This window comes from Vigna umbellata, chromosome 4 (assembly GCF_029865625.1).
Source record: "Vigna umbellata cultivar VRB3 chromosome 4, Vumbellata_1.0, whole genome shotgun sequence".
NCBI lineage: Eukaryota > Viridiplantae > Streptophyta > Magnoliopsida > Fabales > Fabaceae > Vigna > Vigna umbellata.
In genome coordinates, this window is record NC_142168.1 from 41089800 (window position 1) to 41107363 (window position 17564).

Here is a 17564-nt window from a genome sequence, read left to right on the forward strand (position 1 = left end):
CATTGGCAAAATACCTGGCTCATCAACCCATCCACGACTATTGGCCAATGCAACCCGAATTCCCTGACGAAGATACCATGGCTCTATTCAAGGAAGGCCGAGAAAACTGAGACGAAGAAGCATGGATATTATTATTCGATGGAGCCTCGAATGTAATGGGACATGGCATTGGGGCAGTTCTTATCGCTCCAGATAAGCAGTACATGCCAATGACATCAAGGCTGTGTTTTAATTGCACAAATAACATTGCAGAATATGAGGCATGCGCTATGGGTATTCGGGCGGCAATAGAGTCCAAAGTGAAAATTCTGGAGGTATATGGAGATTCAGCTTTAGTCATCCACCAATTGAAGGGAGAATGGGAAACAAGGGATGCAAAATTAATTCCTTACCAAGCTCACATCAAGGGATTAATGAAGTATTTTGATGACATCACATTTAACCACATACCGCGGGAGGATAACCAATTAGCAGACGCATTGGCTACTTTGTCATCCATGTTTGAAGTTGACCAAAATACAAAATTACCAGTGATTGAAATGAAGAAGCCATGCGGAGCCAGCATATTTCCATTTCATCAAGGAGGAGGTGGATGGTAAACCTTGGTACTTTGATATCAAGCACTATCTTAAGACCCGAGAATATCCAGAAAAAGCATCTGAAAACGATAAAAGGTCGTTACGAAGGTTGGCTGGCAGCTTTATTTTAAGTGGGGATATTTTATACAAGAGAAATCACGACATGATTCTCCTCAGATGTGTAGATGCAAAAGAAGCCGAGTGGATATTGAAAGAAGTGCACGAAGGTACATTTGGAACACACACGAATGGGCACTCAATGGCTAGGAAGATCTTGAGAGCTGGTTACTTCTAGTTAACCTTGGAAAATGATTGTTGTACACACGTGAGGAGGTGCGAGAAATGTCAAATGTATGCAGACAATATCAATGTGTCGCCCACGACTTTGAACGTGTTGTCTGCACCATGGCCATTTTCGATGTGGGGGATAGATGTTATTGGAGCTATAGAGCCAAAAGCGTCAAATGGACACCGCTTCATACTAGTCGCAATCGATTATTTCACCAAGTGGGTTGAAGCTGCTTCTTATGCCAACGTGACTAAAAAGGTGGTGACCAGATTCATAAAAAGGGAGTTGATCTGCAGATACGGGCTACCTAACAATATCGTCACTGATAATGCCACCAACTTGAACAACCGGATGAGGCGGAGTTATGTGAGGAGTTCAAAATTCATCATCTTAATTCTTCTCCTTACCGTCCAAAAATGAATGGGGCAGTAGAAGCTACTAATAAGAATATCAAGAAGATCGTACAAAAGATGGTGGTCACTTATAAGGATTGGCACGAAATGCTTCCCTTTGCTTTGCATGGATATCGTACATCAGTACGAACGTCAACTGGTGCAACACCTTTCTCGCTGGTGTATGGGATGGAAGCAGTGCTTCCATTTGAGGTAGAAATCCCATCTCTACGAATTTTATTGGAAACCCAATTGGAGGAAGCCGAGTGGGTTCAAGCTCGTTTTGATCAGCTCAATCTCATCGAAGGGAAGAGACTGACAGCGGCGTGCCACGGGCAATTGTATCAAAAAAGAATGAAAAAGGCGTTCGACAAAAAAATACGCCCAAGGGAGTTTCATGAAGGCGAACTGGTGTTAAAGAAGATATTGCCCATACAAAGGGATTTAAGAGGCAAATGGACCCCAAATTATGAAGGGCCGTTTGTAGTAAAGAAGGCATTCTCTGGAGGGGCACTAATCCTCACAAGGATGGACGGAGAGGAGTTACCTTTACCAGTTAATTCTGATGCGGTAAAAAGGTTTTACGCATGATGATTCCGAGATAGGGGATGCTACTAAGGGATATTAACGCTGTTTTGTAAAAATTTTGTTGTATTTTGTGTTATTTCTTTGAATAAATACCCTGCGATTTCATCCATTATTCAACTTTTTCGTTTTTGCCTCTCGTCACGATTCATATCACACTGAGTTTTAAAGTAAAATAAAGGGAAATGACAATGATTAAAGCATCACGGATGTATCCATTGAGCTCAAACTTGCTCCTCAAGGATGTCGTGGAAGAAAACAAATAAAAAAAATTTTCAAAAAAAGGGGTCATCGAAATTTCAAATTGTTCAAATTGTTTTACGAGTTCATTGTTCCTCTCTTCCCATTTCTGCATTGTCTCATACGCATAATGGTTCAAAAATTTTGCTCATGACGTTCACTTCGGATCTCATTTTATTTGAAGTCATTTTTCCTTATTTTCTTTGTAAATAAGTTATTTTCTTTTGGACCCATTTTTCCATTATTTCGTTTAGATTAGAAATTTTTTTTTTAGACTGAATGAAAAGAAAAACAACATAAAAATCTAATTTATTTCATCATCAGAGCAGGAAATTACAGTAAGGACAGAGGGAAGAATTTTGAACAAAGATACCATTTTGAATACACTCATACGATCTTGACATTATGATAAATAAAATAAAAATGCAACAAAAAACAGGTAGATCTAAATGATAGGATACAAAGTTACCTCACCTTACCGGGAATTCAAATTCAAAAAACCAAAAGAAAACACAAAAAACATGGCAAACATAAAATATGTTTAGGGGTCGATCACTGGTGATCGTTAAGCTTACAGTCCAAATATAAAAAAAAACACAAAAAAAACACTTAAAAAATAACAAAACAAGCTTCAAGAGTTGTGGTCCCCTTAGAGGGACTATTCATCATCATCATCGTCAGAGGGTGGCCGTAGAGAAAGTTCCAATGAAGGAGCCTTCAACTGGAACCAAAAGATGTGAGGGATCTCTCTTCTGTCAGGAACCGGTGGAATCGGGAAGGGGTCCAGCGTCACCCGATCTGGAACCAATGGCGTGGTGTGTGAAAGATCTCAAAGAACAAAAAGGAAAAAAATTTAGAAATGTCAGAAAGAGAAGAAAACAATAACAAAAATATGCAAAAGGGGGCTTACCATCCATAAAGGGGGGCAGGAGGGGAATTGGAGAGTAAGACGTGGTAGCAGCGGCTTGCTTTAGACATCTCTGTTTCTCACGATATCCATAATTCTGGAACCAGCAATAGACGCTGTATTCCCCGATCTCCCCGTATACCTTGAGCCTGGTCGCGATTTCATGAACTTGTTCCCTGTTCGGGTTTCTTATCCTGAACGCGAATAAGGCCTCTAATAAGGCTACTTGCTCTCTCGTGGGACACCATCTTTTACACACCAATTTGTCCTGAACTTCCAGGTTTGTTAAGTTTTTGTTCATTTTTCTAAAAAAGGAAAAAAGGAAAGTTTTAGTTTATCTTTTAAATCAGGTTTGTCCATTGTCCAGTCTTAGGTTCAGGTCCTCGCAAAGGATCCTATTAGGTCTAGGTCCAACCGGTTCATGTCCAGGTTTTGTTTTTGTTTTACCTATCATATTTTGGTTCATTAGTGTAGAAATAAAAATAAAAAATAAAAGAAGGGAAATGCGGAAATGAAGAAAAGCAGGAAAGAACAAAAAGCGGGAAAACATGAAAGAAAAGAGAAAAAATAAGAGCATAAGGAAAAGCGAACTGAATGCAGGAGGGAAAAACATAAAAGAGCATGCAGGAAAGGAAAGCAGGAAAGAACAACAGAGGGGGAAGCAAGAAAGAAAAGAAAATAGGAAAGCGTAAGGGGAAGGGAAGAAAGAAGAACGGAAGACTTAGAAGAAAAAGAAGGCAGAGAAAGCATTGAAAGAGGAGGAACAAAAAACTTAAAGGAAAGGAAGAGAGATTAAGAGCTCAGAAGACTTACCCAGAAGCGGAAGGCACACAGGGAGAAGTTCCTCGGAAGACTCAGACGTTGTCGAAGGCGGGGACGGAGGAGCCTCGCAGAATCCAGACGCTCAAGAGAAGGAGAGAGGGATAGAGAGAGAGTGAGATCCGGAAATGTCGCTCGGACGCCGAAGGGATACCCGTTTTATAGCCGAAAAATTTCCACTGTGGCTACAGTTCCGGTCGCTGCAACCGTCTGGTGTCGGTACTGATCTTTTTTCAAAAAAAAAAATAAATTTTTTGAAAATGTTCAAACTTTCTTTTTTTTAGCCCAACTCGGCCCATTACATGCATATTTCTCATTAAATTCTATTTCTAAAAGATAAAAACACAAAAAAATTTCTAGTATGTTTAATATTTTTCACATTGTGTAAATAAATATAAAATGAATGAAAAAAACATTTTTCAAACGTTTTTCTAAATCAAGTTTTCTCATATCAATTTTTGCATTGCTCACCAAGCCCAGTTTCCATGCTGGCCCGTAAGGCCCAATTTCCACATTGGCCCAGAAATGCTCATTTTCCATACTGGCCTGCAAAGCCCAGTTTCCATGCTGGTCCGCAAGGCCCAGTTTCCACATTGGTCGAGAAATCCCAATTTCCACATTGGTCCAGAAAGCCCATTTTCCATACTAGCCTGCAAAGCCCAGTTTCCATGCTGGCCCGCAAGGCCCAATTTCCACATTGGCCCAGAAATGCTCATTTTCCATACTGGCTTGCAAAGCCCAGTTCCCATGCTGGCCTGCAAGGCCCAGATTCCACATTGACCGAGAAATCCCAATTTCCACATTGGCCCAAAAAGCCCATGTTTCCCATATTGGCTTGCAAAGCCCAGTTCCCATGCTGGCCCGCAAGGCCCAGATTCCACATTAGCCGAGAAATCCCAATTTCCACAATAGCTCAAAAATCCCATTTTCCATACTGGCCTGCAAAGCCCAGTTTCTATGCTGGCACGCAAGGCCCAGTTTCCATTGGCCGAGAAACCCCAATTTCCACAATGGCTCACAAAGCCCATTTTCCACACCGGCCCGCAAGGTCCAGTTTCCAGGCTGGTCCACAAAGCCCAATTTTCTCAAAAAAAAAAACAAAAAAAATCTGTTTTTCAACTAGTATCATCATTTTCATTTCATATTACTTTTCTTCATGCATAAAACCAAAAAATACGCAAGAGTTGAGTCATTTGTTTTCGATGCAAATCATCCATTTTATGAGATTTCAAAAAAAAATGTAATGGATGTCATAATCTCCTGGAGTCAAATGATCAAGTCACATATTCTTAGGAGATATCTGTGTGTGCATTACTTGAAAACATCATCCTTCAGCCCTCACTATACCAAGAGATTGACCCAATCATTTTCTTGAGCCCAAATAATAAACACCAAGTTTTACACTGGGGCAGATTTTCCATTACCTCCACTGGCTTTCATTTGGGAGATTCCTGAATCCGTTAGGACAAAACAAAAAAAAGGGAAAAATAAAAAATGAAAAATGACTCTTGTTGAGATCATTTAGTCTTGTCTCCTAATTAATCTTTCGAAAATAAAGCAACCAAAATTTGAAATGATGTGTGGCCATCTTTCTTCATCCAAAAAAAAACAACAAAAATATATCCTTTGATACCAAATTTGAGCCAATGAGAATTTTCTTTTCAAAAATTTACCCAAACAAGGGTTACCATCACAGTAGAAGTCGACTCAAATTGCAAAGGAACACACTTAGTGATCAAATGAAGAGAATTCCTCAAAAGTGAAGCAAAAATGGAAAAATCACAAAGTGATGGCAAACAAAAAATGAAATTTGAGAAATGGCAAAATAGTTAAAACAGATTTGACGAATAGCTGATACAAGGTGTAGATGGTAACTCTTGTTTCAAATAACCCAAAAACATGTATTTGAGCCTTTATATCTTTTCTTTCAACACCCTTTAGCCCAAGCCACATTACAAGCCTAATAAAAGTCCACACAGATTGAATAATGGTTGCTTAAATTTTCATAAAGCTTAATTTTTGAGACAAGACAAAAATGACTAACAATGCAGTTGTAAAAAAAAATGATGATGAAAATAAATGTCCTCGGAAGAAGGGAACTCCCTATTGATCAAAATTATACAAAGGAAAATCAAGCCAATTTGGGCAATCCTTTCAAGCCAATCATTTCCATATCCATCACAAATTTCTGAACAAATTCATATCCCATTCAAACTCTTCCCCCGAGTCCCAAACTTGGGGCAACTTTGTAAGTTTTTCATAACCTTTTCGCCTGTTCTTCAAAACCAGGGCAACTATGTGAGTTTCATATGTTTCGGCCTGGCCCATTCAGAGTATTGAGCAACTTTGTTAATCTCAATTTTTTCATCTGAATATTCAAAGCTCATACAAAGACTGGGGCATCCCTTGTTGGGCCTTGCATGATCTTGGTTCGCCCCGAACTTCAAAAGTTTATAACCACCAAGACTGGGGCATCCCTTGTTGGGCCTCGCATGATCCTGACTCGCCCCAAATTTCATAAATCCATTACCGCCAAAATTGGGGCAATTTTTTTTGCAAATCCCACATGATATTCTCACTCCCTGATTCATGACTTATTCCCTCACAATTCACGGATACATTTGTCCATACCAATCCTTTTACCATGCTCCAAATTGGAGCAACTTCTGAGTATCTACTACCTCACATTGGCATTTGTAGCCGTTTTAAGGAGTAAGAGGCTCAAGTAGCCAACCCGGTACTCTCCAAATCCTTCTAATCATCCTCCACATATTTGTCCCAACCCTTGATATCAAGCATGTACACACTAGTATCTCGTCAAGAAATGTGTAGCACACAAGCTTCATTTTGAACAGTTGACTTTAGAATTGGACATCCATTGAAAAAATTGGAAGTCTAAATCGTCATAAATTTGATGATTTCAAAGAAAGCAAATTGACTCAGTAAAAAAAAATGTGTCATAGTTTCATAATCTTCCTATACATCATGTACATATTTTCATCAACTTTGAATTTGCCTCCATGTATATTCATCAAATTTTCTTCCTTCAAAAAGACAAAAAGAATGCATCAAAGTTCTTCTCCAATTTCATAATTTACATCAACCATATTTCAATCTTATGCAAAACCTTGTTTCAAAAAAAAAAAAAAGGATGGATACTCGTTTCTATCTAAAAAAAACAAAAAAATTTCAACATCTCAAAATTTCAACCAATTCCAAATTTCAAATTCAAAGCAATCAAACATTTTTCTCTCTGTCATTTTATCTCGGCCATCTGCAAGATAATGGTCGAAACCAGTTTTTCGTTTATTTTATCTCGGCCATCTGCAAGATAATGGTCGAAACCAGTTTTTTTTGTTATCTCAGCCATCTGCTAGATAATGGTCGAAAGCAGTTTCAGTTTTGTTTTATCTCGGCCATCTGCAAGATAATGGTCGAAACCCAGTTTTTGCTTTATTTTATCTCGGCCATCTGCAAGATAATGGTCGAAGCCCAGTTTTTGTTTTATTTTATCTCGGCCATCTGCTAGATAATGGTCGAAAGCAGTTTCAGTTTTGTTTTATATCGGCCATCTGCAAGATAATGGTCGAAACCCAGTTTTTGCTTTATTTTATCTCGGCCATCTGCAAGATAATGGTCGAAGCCCAGTTTTTGCTTTATTTTATCTCGGCCATCTGCAAGATAATGGTCGAAACCCAGTTTTTTGTTTATTTTATCTCGGCCATCTGCAAGATAATGGTCAAAACCATTTTTTTGTTTTATTTTATCTCGGCTGTAAGACCTGTGTAAAATAAAAATATATTTTTATTTTACTATATTTATGATAAGAAAGGAAACATAGTTTAATACTTAGTTTTGGATGTATTTAGCATTGTGTTTCCTCTTTTTTGCATGATTTGAGGTTGTGAACGTGACAGTAGTTGACAAAAGGTGCTGCAAGATTTTCTATGATTTGTTTTGTTTTGTTGTGCTTGGTTTTGGACAGATTGTAGAGTTATTAAGTAAAAGAAACCTATGGTTAGGTTTAGTAGGGGCATATTAAACGTGAGTTATGACTTAGATGAGAACCTACCATTTTTCTTATATAAACTCTAATCTATGTGAGAGAGGGGAGGAATATACATACTATGCTAAAACATAGGTTCGGAGTGTGGTTTTGAATTGTGGGAAGCACTGCTACGCAAGGAAAGAAAGTCATCTTTGGTCTTTGCTTTGAACCTCAAAGGATTGTGGAAACTCACTGGAACTAGAGGTAAGGGGGGAAACTAGGATTTATATAATTGTTTGCATGTTGGGGTAGTTAAAAGCTAGACTATATATGTATGTTTGATGGTGCATGTATATTGTATGATGGGTAGAAGGTAAGGGGAGTTTGATTTCTTTCATTGATTGTTGAGATGTTATGGGTTTGCTACAAATCTGGGTAAAATCTGGATAAAAAAGGAGTTTCTGGGTTCTTTCTGAAAACTGGTGCGATTCTGCAGAATTCTGCAGAACGCGCGTACGTCCAATTTTGGTGAGTCAAAATTGGACGTTCGTCCAAATTGCTCAGATAAGCGTTCGGTTTTGACGAACGTCCGAGTTCGTCCATAAAGATTGTAATATATTAGACGCTCGTTCAAATCGTATTTAATGAGTGAATTAATGACTTTAGGCGTTCGTCCATAACTTAGTATTCTAGTGAAGTAATCTCAAGCGTTTGGTCTTGGTAGATTAATGATGGTGAGCGTTCGTTCTCAATTTGGTATTCTTAGGTTTGGATACGTTCGGCCTTGGTCTCAAGACGAACGTCCATAGGTTGTAAAGAGCGTTCGGTCTTATGTTCCTTGTTCTCAGATAGTGAACGTCCATAGATTGTAAGCGTTCGGTCATACTCTGGGTTGACGAACGTTCAATTTTGATGATATTTATTCTAAGTTAGCGATCGTTCATAGCGAACGTTCGGCTCCGATGACGTTTGTATTCAGATAGTACTCGCCATAGGCAGCGTTCGTTCTTTGAGGATGTTTGATCTTTAAGCGCTCGTCCAGTCAGTGATGAATTCAATATGGTGTCCAATGGTTTAGCGTTCGGCCTAGGTAATTGATCTTAGCGTTCGGCTCAGTAGTGTTGAACCCAACCTGGTGTTCGTTCTTGAGCGTTCGATCTTGGTATGTTTGTGATGTGAGCGTTCGACCTTGGTATTGTTGTAATTATGAGCGTTCGGCCTTGAGTTAGTATTCTTAGGTTTCAATCGTTGAGCGTTCGTCCAAACAGTAGTCGATTCATTATGACTTTCGGTTTTAGCACTCGGCTTGATAGTGTTGAATTCAATATGGTGCTCGGTTTGTAGCGTTCGGCCGAATAGTGTTTAATGACGGTCGGTTTTGGCGTTCGGTCAAATAGTGTTCGGTTGGGTGATTTGAAAACAGCGTTCGTTCATTAACGTTGGTGATTTGAAAATAGTGTTTGATGAATAATTCTCGTCCAAATAGCGTTTCGGCGAATATGTATGAATCCGTAATTTCTTTGGTAGTATTTTAAAACAATTATTGAGAATTGTTGGTTATTTTCTTGATCTAATATTGGTTTATTTATACATATTATTGAGAATATGTATGAATTCGTGATTGAGCACGTTTATTCTGTTGGAGGTGGTACATACACTATGTTATTTACTTGTAACTTTGTCTGTCTTTTGAGCATTTTTGCTAGTCTCACGCGTGAGACTGAGATTCGAGTGTCACCTTCTTCTACGCGAGGAGGTGAATGTCTCGCCCAATGACTTCGGCTCGTGTTGAGTATAGTGCATCGTTACGCGTAGTATCGATGTTTTTACTCGTTAGTCCTTGAGGAGTCGGGGAGATAGGTCTGAAGTCGCGATGGAAGACGGCTCGGGTCGCCTGTTATTGAGAGCAGGTTATGACGACGAATTACAAGTAAACGACATTGTTTATGAAAGACTAGTCTGCAATATCATGTGTGTCGATTTATATTAAATCATGGAAATTATATAATTTATATGTAATGTGTTTATGATGTGATATTTCTGGTTTCTCACCTTGAAATGTTGTGGTTGTGGTTTCCACCTACGATGATCGTATGTAAGACCTTGGAAAATTAAACCAGCCTCCCCCTGTTAAATCACAATTAATGCACTGAAAACCTTCTCTGATTCATTAAAAACCCACTACCTTAACTCTGCAACTTCTGCCAAGTGTCGCAAAGGGAATGCTCTGAAATTTGTAGTGGAAGACAAGTGTCCGTGTGTGAGAGAACGTCCGTTTGACTTGGGAAGAAAACCAATTTTCCTGAAAAACCTTCTTCGCACTCTCTGCACGCACTCTTCTTCTTCCTCAGAACTCAACTTTTCATTTTCTCCACCTTCTCTCTAGAAAGCCTTCAACTTCTCTCTACTGCTACTCACCCATTTCTTCTCCGTTCAACATTCAGAACCGTAGGAGCGTTCCCTGCACTACGAGCTTCAATCTGAACCGAACAGATCCAAGTTCTGTAACCGGTAAGTCGCTCGACTCTGGACGCTTGTTTCTGGGTTACATGCAAACTAAGATTCAGTTGCATGCAAGGGTATAAACTGAGTTTCCTGAGTTTTCTTTGGTTAGACTTAGTTGAAGAGCGTGGAGGGTAGAAAGCCATATTTGAACGAGACCAAGTCATACTATTAGGAGTACACTGCTATCCAAGTAAGGGAAGCTTATTAAATTTAATTCGTATGCGTTTGTTTGTGCTGTATGGATGTTCTGAGAGTTGCATGATGCATGATCTGTGATATTTGATTTTTATATATGATCATAAGTATGAGTTGATATATGGTGAATATGAAATGTACTATGATATGAGTATTTGAAAATATGAAATTTATATGCTGAGAAAGGAGTGAATGTAAGTGCAACTTGGAATATAAACTCCCATATGATAACGTACGTTCGACATTAAACGGTTCTTGACCGTTTAGTGTTCTAGTAAACTTCTTTGAATTGGAATACTTTCATTTGGGAAGAATTCTGGTTGAGGATGAGTTGTGTCGGTCTTCTACTTAGAGCTCATAATGAGCAGTGTCGATATTATGCATAGCAATCGTATTGAGTAGTGCTCGGTCTTACACCAAGCGCTCTTACTCTTTTCTTGAAAAATCCCTTGATGAAGAATAGTGTTGGTCTAACTTCAATAGTGTTCCCTACCGTGTCGATCACCCTTGTTACTACAGATCATCCATCTGTGTCGACCGACAGTGTCGAGTACCCTTGATAATACATATCATCCATTTGTGTCGACAGACAGTGTCGAGCACCCTTGTTAATACAAATCATCCATCTGTGTCGACCGACAGTGTCGAGTACCCTTGATAATACAGATCATCCATTTGTGTCGACAGACAGTGTCGAGCACCCTTGTTAATACAGATCATCCATCTGTGTCGACCGACAGTGTCGAGTACCCTTGATAATACAGATCATCCATTTGTGTCGACAGACAGTGTCGAGCACCCTTGTTAATACAGATCATCCATCTGTGTCGACCGACCGTGTCGAGCAACCTTCTTAATACAGGTCGTCCATCTGGGTCGACCGACCGTTTCGAGTACCATTGTTAATACAGGTCGATCATCTGTGTCGACCAACCATGTTGATCACCCATGATAACACAGATCATCCATCTGTGTCGACTGACCATGTCGAGCACCCATTGTTAATACAGGTCATTCATCTGTGTAGACCGATGGTGTCGAGCACCCTTCTTAATACAGGTTGTCCATCTGTGTCGAGCACCCTTCTTAATATAGGTCGTCCATCTGGGTCGACCGACCGTGTCGAGCCACCTTGTAATATAGGTCGTCCATCTATCTTGTGGCCGGTATTACTTTATTTTGGAACGAGGCAAATTCTTCGGTCTCGTTCCTCACAATTGTTCTCGTCATAAAGAGGTCGTGATTTTATGTACTTGGACTGAAAGACAAAAATGAAAATAAAAGTGAAAGATTATAAATGATGAACATTATATGAGATGAATAAACGGTTGTGAATTTTGGACGAGCGTTCCAGGGAGGAACGACTCATGGTTGAATATGGAATTTTGTAAAGTATGACTGTGGGCATGCTAGTGCTGGCTTGGTCCATCCTGATATTCTGTGATACTCATCTTCACGTAGAGGAGAGTAGTTCATGTGTGGGAATGGCAGGAGGTCCTTAGTCCATAAGTTAACATGGGCGACGTAAGAAACGGACTAACCTCGAGTGGCAGCTGTCGAGTGTAATACAGTTACTACATCACTCGAGTGCAAGGACGCCTGTAGCTACACAGATTCATACAGTCCGGACGGTTAGTCTAGTATCAGGAATTGATTGAGTTAAGGGATTGATTTAATTATATGTTGTGAAATCGTAATCAATTCTATTATATGGTGTCTACTGTATTTTTGGGATGTTACATCGTACTTGTACGGGAGTAGATGGTATTGCAGATAAAGCTAGATTGGAATAGCTCTTCGAGAGAGAGACGGGAATAAAACTTATTGGGATTTTTATAATGTTTTCTTATTTATGTTCGTTTGATTTTGTTATTTTAAGAAACAATTAAGATTTGGTTTGTTGTAATGTATGAACTTATGATGTGTGTATGGTTTGTTTATGTGTGTAACATCCCAAAATATGGTAATTACCATAATCAAGATTAATTACATTAATATAATAAACAGTGCAGTCTTACAAAAACGAACGAGCGCTAAAGTGTTGAACGTCATAAACTTACAGAAACTAACGAACGCTACAGAAATACAAGAGTTTAAGGACGAACGGCTTTACAGGACTATAACCAAAACGTCCGCATAAATATGCTAACAAAATAAAACACGAGCGAGCGCTCTAAGGCTCGGCCTTCACTTCAACCTCTACCAGATTGGCTTCATCCAAATTTTCTTCTTCCAGCATGACTTCAAGGGACGCATCACCATCTGCTCACATCCACAACGGATGATCATTGCATTTTGACAAGACGGAAATATACATGGACAGTAGACAACACAATGGAAATGCAAGGGTAAGCTTATAATATTTAATTTATACAATCAACACATACATTTACATTTCAATTCACACACACAACATGTAACATATCAGATAATAATTATAGAAATACTTATATAAGACAGACCGTCCGGACTGTATGAATCTGTGTAGTTACAAGCGTCCTTGCACCCGAGTGATGTAGTAACTGGGATACACCAAACAGCTGCCACTCGAGGTAAGTCCGTTCTTACGTCGCCCATGTTAACTTATGGACTAAGGACCTCCTGCCGTTCCAAAACATGAGTACCCCCTTCTACTTGAAGAGGTGTATCACGGAACATCAGGATGGACAGCGAGTCTTAACTTATCCACAGTCATACTTTACCAAAGATAATATCCAATCAGAGTCGTTCCTCCTTGGAACGCTCGTTCAAATATCAATATCAGAATATCACCTCATATATGGTTCGTTCATTTTGTAATTCCCTCAACATCATATTTTCATTCTTAGTTACACTTCTCTAAAAAGACGAACGTTAATTAACTGTATGGACGAACGCTATTTGAGATCAGGACGAACACTATTAAAAATTCAGGACGAACGCTATTAAAGACAAACGATCGACATGAGGTCGAACGCTATCGAAGGCGAACGCTCGACATGAGGCCGAACGCTATTAAAGACGAACGCTCGACATGAGGTCGAACGCTATCGAAAACGAACGCTCGACATTAGGCCGAACGCTATTAAAGACGAACGCTCGACATGAGGTCGAACGCTATCGAAGACGAACGCTCGACATGAGGCCGAACGCTATTAAAGACGAACGCTCGACATGAGGTCGAACGCCTTGTAGAACGAAAGTTCGACATAAGGCCGAACGATATTAAGGACGAACGCTCGACTTAAGGCCGAACGTCATTGATGGACGAACGCTCGACTTAAGGCCGAACGTCACGTATTTATAAAGTTTCAAGTATTTATCTATACTGAGCTGAACCGAACGCTCATTCACAAAAATGGGGACGCTCGTTCTCGAGCAGAATTCTTTCCAAATGAAAGAATCCCAATCTAAGTTATTTTAATGAAAACCGAACGGTCTAAGACCGTACAGTGACGAGCGTCATTTATCAAAGGGGATGATTTAAATTTCAGATTTTTCAACCTTAACAGAATTTTCCAGATTTCCAATTTATAAACTTTATAACTTTCATTCCAGATTTAATTCACCTTCAACATCATCATCATACAGGTCTCAATATTTTAATCATTCCAACTATACAATAATCATACTCCGTTCATACATAAATCAAATCAACATGCAATTCAAACCACCACAACATATATAATACATGCAATCAGTGCTCGTTCATGACAGACAAATCCAAACCAGAAATCATATTCCATAACAGTGGTCGTCCATACAACTCAAACATCATACTTTTAATACATACAATCCAGATTACACAACATACAGTATAAATTAAACATATAAGCTTCCCTTACCTGGATAGCAGTGTACTTCCAAAAGCAAAATTTTAGGGTTTCCTCTAACCACGTCTTACACCCAAGTTTCGCTCAACAGTTCCCACGTAAATCTAAGATGCCAGAAATCAAAATAATTCAGACCTAAAATCCATGCATGCAACCAAAACTAGGGTTCGCATGAGACCAGAAAGACGACGCTTAGACGTGAAGACTTACCAGTTCCGATCCAAGTTCTGTTCGGTCCAAACGGAAGATCACAGTTGGACGAACGTCCCTACGGTTCTGGAAAGTGAATCGGAGAAGAAGAAGATGAGTTACAGAAGAGAGAAGATCACCGGTTCTAGAGAGAGATCAGAGAAAATGGAAGGTCTGGTTCTGAGGAAGAAGATGAGTGATACAGGTGAGTGGAGGGTTTTTCGAAAACTCTTTTTGTCAAATCCACGTTCGTGCGGACGAACGCCTCTCGATCCAACACCTACACACTCACTCTGACTTCAGAAACTTCCATCGTGACAAGTGGCGCTCATGCATGCAGCGTTCAGTGCGCAATTAATGCACTGGACGTGTGGCGCGGCTCATTTATGGAAGCAACTAGGTGATTCAGCAGCGTAATAATTACTGATTTGACACCTAATTACGTTTCTAATTAACCGGGATCTCACAATGTGTGGTATAAAATAAATAAATAAATAAATACTTTCATAAGATTCATGCTTCAAGGTTATTATTATTATTATTAATATATCCTATAAGGGGTGTTACATCGGCCATCTACAAGATAATGGTCGAAACCAGTTTTCAGTTTTATTTTTCTCTCGGCCATCTGCAAGATAATGGTCGAACCCAATCAAATTCAAATTTCTCATTCACTTAATCTCGTCCAAAAAAAAATTAATTAATTCAAAAAATTAAAACAATTCCCTGTTTGTTCCTGGTTCCTTTTTATTGAAAATTCTCTGTTTCTTCCTTGTATATCATGAGGTCCGAACGAAATTAGTATTTCTATCTCTACTTATCTTTTACTCTGATAATATGAAAACTTTGTTTGTCATATGATCTAGTAAAATCTAAGTAAAGAGGGGCAGCTGTCAACACTCAATTTCGTTCGGGTTGATTAATAAATTTATTTTCATCATAAAAAAAAACAAAGAAAAAACAAACATATAAATATAATAAAAAACAAAAAATAATAAAAAACGTTCGTCCTGGCACTTGTGTGACCGTTCGTCAGCTGCCTTGCGCGACCGTTCGTCCTCACCCTTTCGTTGATCGTTCGTCCTTAGCCTCAGCCGTTCGGTCATCCACAAGCGACTACTCGACCGTTCGGCCATTCATGCCTTTAGGACGTTCGGCAATTCTTATGTTCAACCGTTCGGTCATCCTTGGCCCCAAGTGTTTAAGTGTTTGTTTTAATGAAGGTTCGCTCTTCGTCTGGACGTTCGGTCTTGGTTATGTGTGATTAAACGTTCGGTCTCATTGTGATATCGTTCGTCATAGACGGTGTTGTGCTTATTTGCGTCCAGCGTTCGGTTTCGTGCTAGGTCCAGTATAGCGTTCGGCAATCTCGAGCGTTCGGTCTGTGTGGTAGTGTTTTGAGCGTTCGGTTTTGGTAGCAGGCTCCCGTATTTGACCGAGCGTCCAAAAAGTAGTGGTGGCTGCATTTTAAATTCGGTCTGAGCATTACACTGAGGATTCCCACCTTCAGCTTCCGGTGTCCGCCATTAACCATCTGAAAAGCTATTGACAGTTTGGGGGCTGGCTTATACTTTTGGATTTTTAATTTGGAGAAAGGTAGATGCATGGCTGGAAGCAGACACGAATGGAGGCATGGGAGGCAAAACGCTGGCAGTAGCATGGGCAGCTCCATATTCACGGCCTCGCTGGAAGGGAAGCACACCAACACGGCAGAGCAATAGTTGGAAGCACATGGTGAAGCAAACACGCGGCCAGTCTGACAAACCATTCACAGTATGGGTTTCTGAAGAAAATATTTTTTTTTGGCTGACACTTTCACTTTCGGCGTTGTCTGCCACGGGTGCTCTGGTACCTCTGTCTGCCACGGGTGCTCTGGTGTCTCTGTACAGATTCCATCGGTAAGGCCACTACACCACTAACACACTCACATGCTGAGGAGGAGGGCAGCGGGGAGGTTAAAAAAAAAAAGAAGACTTAACTAAGGAGGGGGAGATCAAAAAAAAAAGGAGAGGAGGGAGCCTTAGTACAGGAGCTAAAAAAAACTCCATCATCGTCGTATCCTTGTTGCCATCCGGTGACCTTTGGTCACATTCACTACAATTTTGTGGCACCTGCAACAACGCTGGGAAGGAAGGGGAAATTGAATCCAGTAAAGAAAAGGAGACTAAGACAAAAAGGAAAATTTTGATCTTCTCTTGAAGCTGCGAAGGTGTGACATCCCAAAAATACAGCCAAAACTATATATTCAGAATATCACATTTAACAATAATTCAAAACAGATTTTCCAAATAAAATAAAATTCCAAAATGAGAACGAACGCTCAAGGACGAACGTCCTTGAGTACAGATCCAACATAACGGACGAATGTACAAAAGCCGCACGTCACACATAAGAGTAACAATCTGAAGTCGAACGTACAAGAAACCTGACCGAACGGTTTACACAGGACAAATACCGAACGGTCGATTAATAAAAGAAAACGAGTGAGTAGGTTGAACGACCACTCACGCCAACAACTAATAGTCGAGCGTCTCACAGCTCGGTCTTCACTTCAACTTCTATCAGGTTCTCTTCGTTCAGCGCCTCTTCCAAATGCTCGTCTCCCTCTGCTCACATCCACACGGATGATCATTGCAATGACAAGACGAAAGTACATGACGAGACAACACAAGGAAAACGCAGGGTAAGCTTACGTAATTTAACTCATGCATCAACATCTAAATTTCAGCAAACAGTTCATTTCACACATACATATCAACGTACGCATTCATCACATATCAACATATTTTAACGCACGTACAAAATAAAACTCAACATGACTGACTGTCCGGACTGTATGAAATCTGTGTAGTTACAGGCGTTCACGCACCCGGGTGGTGTGGTAACTGGCATCCTCATCAGCTGCCACCCGAGGTTAGTCCGTTCCGTCCGAAGTACCCCTAGGGACGTCGACCTCCTGCCGTTCCCACGCATGATGTGCGTTCTCTACTTGAGGACGAGCACTCACGGAACATCAGGATCGAACAGCCAGCATTAACTATCCACAGTCATACTTTACAACTTTC

The 17564-nt window shown here is 39.9% G+C and overlaps 3 protein-coding genes across 4 annotated transcripts; 1 reads left to right on the forward strand and 2 right to left on the reverse strand.

The window, feature by feature from the left end:
• The first annotated feature begins 1283 nt into the window (after positions 1–1283).
• Positions 1284–1850, forward strand: LOC148200218 (uncharacterized). The gene has a single exon (XM_088112868.1). It carries the CDS (start codon positions 1284–1286, stop codon positions 1848–1850), a length of 567 nt encoding a protein of 188 aa, XP_087968994.1.
• A 740-nt stretch (positions 1851–2590) lies between these two features.
• On the reverse strand, positions 2591–3304 carry LOC148200219 (uncharacterized; the record flags this gene model as incomplete). Its single annotated transcript, XM_088111568.1, has 2 exons — positions 2591–2912; positions 2995–3304. Coding segments are annotated over 2 exons (480 nt in total), but the record flags the coding sequence as incomplete, so codon positions are not given.
• LOC148200220 (uncharacterized) lies at positions 3156–7582 on the reverse strand. Of its 2 annotated transcripts, none has more exons than XM_088111567.1 (2): positions 3805–7582; positions 3156–3296 (listed from the first exon to the last, which is right to left on the reverse strand). In XM_088111567.1, exon 1 carries the CDS (start codon positions 4836–4838, stop codon positions 4278–4280), a length of 561 nt encoding a protein of 186 aa, XP_087967693.1. In that variant the 5' UTR covers positions 4839–7582; the 3' UTR covers positions 3156–3296; positions 3805–4277. The 2 variants fall into 2 exon arrangements, with proteins under 2 accessions (XP_087967693.1, XP_087967692.1); XM_088111566.1 differs by lacking the exon at positions 3156–3296 and adding an exon at positions 3297–3438.
• Between the last annotated feature and the right edge of the window lie 9982 nt (positions 7583–17564).